Source organism: Rhea americana, unplaced genomic scaffold, assembly GCF_003343005.1.
Source record: "Rhea americana isolate MKP2758 unplaced genomic scaffold, rheAme1 scaffold_139, whole genome shotgun sequence".
Lineage (NCBI taxonomy): Eukaryota > Metazoa > Chordata > Aves > Rheiformes > Rheidae > Rhea > Rhea americana.
This window is the reverse complement of record NW_028185472.1, coordinates 451,154-457,242: the sequence shown is the minus strand read 5'-3', so window position 1 is coordinate 457,242 and position 6,089 is coordinate 451,154. Positions and strand designations below refer to the sequence as shown.

The 6,089-nt window shown below is 45.1% G+C and overlaps 1 protein-coding gene across 1 annotated transcript in view; it reads right to left on the bottom strand.

Annotated features, from left to right (window-relative positions):
- The window catches only part of PTDSS2 (phosphatidylserine synthase 2), a 46,804-nt gene extending 46,551 nt beyond the window's left edge, over window positions 1-253 (bottom strand). Inside the window, exon 1 of the mRNA XM_085298375.1 lies at window positions 189-253. Coding sequence (XP_085154501.1) covers window positions 189-253 — 65 coding nt within the window. The remainder of the gene's footprint in view (window positions 1-188) is intronic.
- Window positions 254-6,089: the final 5,836 nt, after the last annotated feature.

The following is a 6,089-nucleotide window of genomic DNA, read 5'->3' as shown; positions in this document are numbered from 1 at the left end:
GCCGCGGCCGCCGGGGATGTTCGTGAGGTGCCGCCGCGCGCCACGGCCGCGCTCCTCCTCCTCCTCGTCCTCTTCGTCCTCCAACACGCTGCCCCGGGCGGCGGAGGGCTGGGCTGCTTCCTTCAGCGGGATGAGGAGTCACAGCCGTCCTCCCTCACGGCCTCTGCAGAGCGGGGAGTCATGCCGACATGGCCTCCTCCCCAGAGGGCCCCGCGCTGTCCTCCATCACGGCCTCCTCTCCGAAAGGATCCATCGCGTCTCCCTCCCTGGAGGGAGTCRGGCCATCCTCTGTCATATGTCCCACAGCAAAGGAAGTCATACCCTCCTGCGTCCCAGCCAGGCTGGTGCCTCCCCCCAGCCACCACGAAGGAAGCCCTCGCTTAGGTCCAACCAAAAAGCAGAGGCTGAAGTGCAGGCCCTGGGCTGGAGGTGGAGGCTCCACGGCATCACCACTCCTCCCCMGGCTCCAGAGTCACCTCCCCAGTGGCACCTGCAACAGAGAAAACCTGCTGCYCAGGACACAGGCCCATGCATCAAATGAACAGATGCATTAATCTGCTTCAAAGGTTGCTCACCATCCTGAAAGTGAAGTGCAGCAGTCCCCRAGCTAGAAGTTGGAGTAACTTTCTGATGACATGCAATGGGAGAAGGGAACCATAGCTAATTGAAAGCACACAAGGAATTTAAGGTGCGTCAGCTCTGACAATTCAGGCAGCAGTTTTACCACAGCTCAGGAGTAAGCATCCCCAATACTGTCAAAAACTCCCACTTGATCTTTGGTGAATATGCTTTGAGCTGGTGAAACCTAAAACTGTTGTTTTTTTTTGTTTTGTTTTGGTTTGGTTTTTTTGAGGTGTTACAGTTGGAGGCAGGCATTTGCTGTGCTGAATTATGTCAGAGGAAAAAAAAACATCATTTTCTCTTTCCAAAAAATATGAGAGAGAAAAACCAAGAACTAGGAAAACAGTCCTTTCAGCTATGACAGGATAGTGCTATGCTACAGAGACATAAACTTAGCAGTTGCAAAGCGTAGCAGTAGTGCAGCAATATTTGACGCTGTATTTGTATCTTTTGGCAAAAAATAACCAAAGAATTCTCATTAAAGGAAATGGTTTAATTTTATACATACTCCTTGCGTTATCCAGAGACAAACGAAAGCTGTAAAAGTCTGGCAAAAATCAAATACCCCACACTATGCTTTCTAGTTGTCCCCTGCCTCTTATCCAGGCTGTTCTAATTCCCAGTTCCTTGCACAGTGAAATATAAACCATTGAACCAAGACAATTTGCTGATCATAAAATTAACATTTTTTTTAAAAAAAAGATTCCTCTCTCTATAGTAATGATCCCATTGTAGGTCCTCATTGTGCTGTCTTCTTAGAGAGCTCAAATCCTACACGTGTTGTCAAGTAGACTCCCTAATGTTAAGTATTTGGCTACTGTGGAGACTTTCATATATTTGTGAAAATGGCAGTGAGCAGATGTGAGAGTGCTTTGCTGACAAAGGCTTTAATCTCCACGTAGGCAGTCTAACTAAAGCTACCAACAGAGCACAGCTGCATCAGAACCACCTGCTTGCTCATTCAGGTGTTCATACTGGCATATCTAGAGAGAAAGCTGCAAATGCTCCTTGTTGTGCGATCCTGTGTCGCAGGAAAGAAACTTTGGGGGAGGGGAGGGGGAAGAGAGAGAAAATATTTATGTGACTGTAAATGAACGAGCTGGCCACATGATGGCAGCAGCCAGCTAAGCAATGAAAAAAAGCATGTGTGKTTTTTAATGAACACCCCAACTCCTGCAGCACAAGTTGCCTGTAGCCACCAGCTCTGAAATATTCAAGTCATTCATTTGCATATGAAAGGGGTTGGCAAAGCCATGCTTTTTCTTGTTTTCTTTCTTATTTAGTAAAGATAGTCAAAGTTGAGTAGTTGTTACATCTGAGCAGAAAGGATTCAAAGATTATCTGAGAAGGTGGAATACTACCCTTTGGGTGGTGGTGGGGAAACCACTGTGCTACAGGTGCACAGTGACACTATTGGCCGCTGTTCAATCCACTACCAACTTGTAACACAGTCTCTCTCCTGGCTATGTTTTGAGACCTGAAGGCTCTTAGTTTGTTATAAGAGAATGCCACCTTCTACAGCAAAAGCAAAGACTGAGGTCACCCAGCTTTCCATTATAGCAGTCCACCACATTTAATGAAGGATATCTAAATGAACTCTTAAGGGTGCCCCATGCACACACACACACACACACAGCCGATAGCCCAGATATGTGCAAAACATGAAAGAAAACAAACCTGACACCAGGCAGCTGGCAACAAAGCTGATGATGCAACTTTTTGCAGTCATGCCAGGCATAGGGCCAGGTCCAGGCCTTGGTAATTTACGGACTTCTGTCTCCCTATGCCTGTTGACATAGATCCGTCAGCATGATTTCAGGCCTTCAGGACAGGCAGAAACTCTAAGGAAGAGATTTGCTGTTATCTTGTGAATATTGGGGTGAGTCCAGCAATTTCTTCAGCAGGCTGAACAGCACCATGTACACTGCAAACAAGTCCTGAGATCTCAGTGCCTCCATGCTAGCAGGAAACAGCACMGAGAGCCTTTTCCTATGCTCAGAAAGGAGTTCCTCTCTCCTGAGCAGCTAATATTTTGTAATTATAAGCAGGGCTGCCCCCACTCCCCCTGCCAGTTACTGTAGATCCTTTGCTGTAACATATCAGCTGTAACTTCATAGATAACTATAGAGCTAAATAGTCTAGGAGGTTGCATAAAAGTGCCCTAGCTTAATAAGATAACACAGACAATTGTACTGCCATTCRGGTCTAYAGCAAAATGGCCTTTGGCATTAGTRAATATAGGACTAGGTTTTTCAGAGAAGAGGCATGGCACAGCTTGATGAAGTACACAAGAGGCTAAGAAAAAAAACAGTACAGTCAGAGTAGACTTTGATGCAGCAGCCATAAATTGCAGCTTGCCAAGCGCAGTTTGGACATTAGTTATTTTACTAGGATGCTTGTGCAGCACGCAGCAGGTCACCCAGATAGACAGAGAAATCTCTTGTAACTAAGGTTTTAAATATTCAGCTAGACAAGGCTCCAGCTAACCTAATCTAGTGCTGACAATCCACCCACTTTCAGCAGGAGGTTGAACTACAGACCTCCAAGGGTCCTTTCCAACAACACTTCTGTTTGTATGACTTAGGAGCGACAGGAAGCTTCCCAATACTTTTACCTGGGGCAGCATCACATCATGTGGCCGGAGAAGGGCTACAAGGCCCTGCTTTGCTATGATCTCTGATCCAGCTGCAGGCTAGCCTCTCTGCAGCACGCTCCCGCTTTGGGTGCCTGGTCTGTGTGCCCAGTGGCTGCTCCTCTCCCTGCCTTCATGCTTCAGTCTGAAATTTCAAAATAAAATCCCCAAAGCACAGTTGGTGGAGCTAGAAGACAGCGTATTGAGATTTCAGACACAACACATTCTTATTTCCAGGCTCTGGTTTTGGCCAGCTTTCTCATTTGCAGTGTTTCTGGCAGGATTTTTACTAGCTGCTGAGAAACATATACACTACAATCGTTCTTTAAGTCTAACAGGTTCAACAATCACTTATTCAACATCGTTGACTTCTGAAMGATACTCATCTTTCCTCCTTTTCTAACAGCAGGTAGATTTCAAGCTTAACATGACTTCTCTTCTGCCCAATTTCACAGATTTTCCCAGATACTTCAAATTAGACTTTGATGTCTTCAAAATTAGGACAGAAAAAAAAAGTCCTAAATTGTTTCCTTTGTTTTCCAACCGTTTTGTCCCACTCAGACTACACAAACAGGATCCAGTTCTTTCCGGTAGCTAAGAATCTCTCTGCTGCTGGGAACTCATATGAGGAGCTGGCTATGCAGACTGTCTCTGCTGGAGCAACAACATACCTAGGCAGGATGAAGAATCTCTGCTCAAAAAAAAAAATCAGTCCATGAGTGACATAAAGGTGCTTTAGGCACTACAGCCCTGCTAACTAGAAAGCTGCAGTTTCATACTGAAATACATCTAACAGCCTCTTCTGAGGGATCTTTCTTCTTTCATGCCCTTCTAGCCAGATATACAGGAAGGTAATGCCCTTTGAATTCTTCTCCTGCAAAAAAATCCCAGGCCCTGGGGATTGAAAAGAGCAAATAAATATTTTATCATCATCCTAAATTAGGGATGCTTGCATGCAGTATAGCCTTTGTGCACTCAGAACAGGAGCTCACTGTCAGAAAGCATCATTACAAGGAAGGGTGTAGGCAGGCATCCTCTATTTAGCTGAAGTAGTTTACTATAGTAAAGCCTTCCGCAGTCTATTACCACTTCACAAATGGAAATTACCATTTTCACATCTGACCAGAATTAACAGGTCAAGGAAATGCTCCTAGACAGCTTCAGTGCCAACTTGCTCAGTTTAGGCCAAACCACTGCCCAAAGTGGTTTGAGTTCATCAGGTTGATATGATACAATAGTGGATTAGGATTTGATCACCTGACCTGCCCAAGCAGCAATAAACAGTTGAAGGTGATTATATTTCCACTAATTCTAGCTGTTTACAAAGGGTTGGCGCAGTCGTGTGATGCAATGCCTCAGTTCATGCATGAATTGGAGCTCCAAACCACTTCACATCTTAAGCAGATTTTTCACCAACAGACTGGAGCTTATCTCCCTCTCTTGCTGCCATCCTCAGCACCATTCCCCCAAGAGCAACAAATGCTGAGACAGTGGGTTACAGAAGGGTTGCCTTTGGTGGGGGGAGAGTGCCCACCAAGGTGGTGCTGAAAGAATACCACCATCCATTTGGTTGCCTGCCTTGTGGCAATAGGAACAAAACCTTGACAAGGCAAAGCCAAACTCCTCCTGAACTAGAGTAGGTGGGCTGCCTTCTCCAAGGGCCATGAGAGACACTGCAAGGTCTGAATACTCTGGACAAACAGCCAGTCTGCAGGCACCTTCCACAGTGGCTAGTAAAGCTGTGAGTTTGGGAGATTTCTGCTGGAAGCAGCTGATGCCCAAGTTCAAATACCAGCCTATCCGGAGAGCAAAGTCCTCCCATTTCTCTTTGGCAAAGTTTGCAGGTAGAAGAAACAGAGACACGTGGCTGTCCCACCTACATATAACTGCATTTCCGTTTAACCTAGCAGTGCTCATGTTGCAAAGGTCTTTGGTCTTCTGTCAGGAACCACAGAAAGCATGATCTTAAGTGCTATCTTATAAGACTTCAGTCTCTTTCCATATAAACACACACACATTCTCCCACACTCATGAAGAGCTACAGGTGATAAAGACAGTTTTCCCCTCCTGACTAGCCTCACAGATCACCTCTGGGAAGCTAAAGGTCTACCCACTCCTTTCCTTCTCTGCCCTTCATACCATACAGCAGAAAATTTGGAAGACTGCTTTTTTCTTAAAAAAGATGATTCAGAGTCTGTTCAAAGCACTTGGCAAAGCCACAGAGAGTCAGCTTAACTGAGAATGACACTCTGGAAATGCTAGCTGTCCTTCCTACCAGAACGCACCTGGATTACCCCCCAGGACTCACTTTATTTAAGACCTACCCATAGCAATGTCCTTGAAGGGCATGAGGGAATCAAGATTGGTTATGGGGGTTGGGGGTGACTAAACCTTCTATAACTGAGAAGGCACTACTACTCTTGTTCCAGAAACTAAGACAACAACAAAATCAGAAAATAAATATAGTGAGAGCTTTCAGACATGGCTTACAAATAGCAATGCTTTCACTCACCATCTTTGTAAAAAGAGCAGCATTTACACCCTGCTTAAGAATCTCCCTCAACCCTTGTCAACAAACATACCACAGTGATTTGGGTATGATCTTCAGCATACCATGGCCTAGCATTATGATACAAACATCACAGGACCCATCAAGAAAGCAGAAGCTGAAGCAATTATACTCTAGTAAATAGTATCTACTTAAGAGCGACAAGATTTTAAAGAGAAGGGAAGAGCTATTAAAGAGCTATTTGGGGGAATGTTCAGAGCACACTTTGATGCTTCGCTCTTTAGCGATGAGGGAAGGAATACTTGTTCTTAAAGATTATAAAATGCC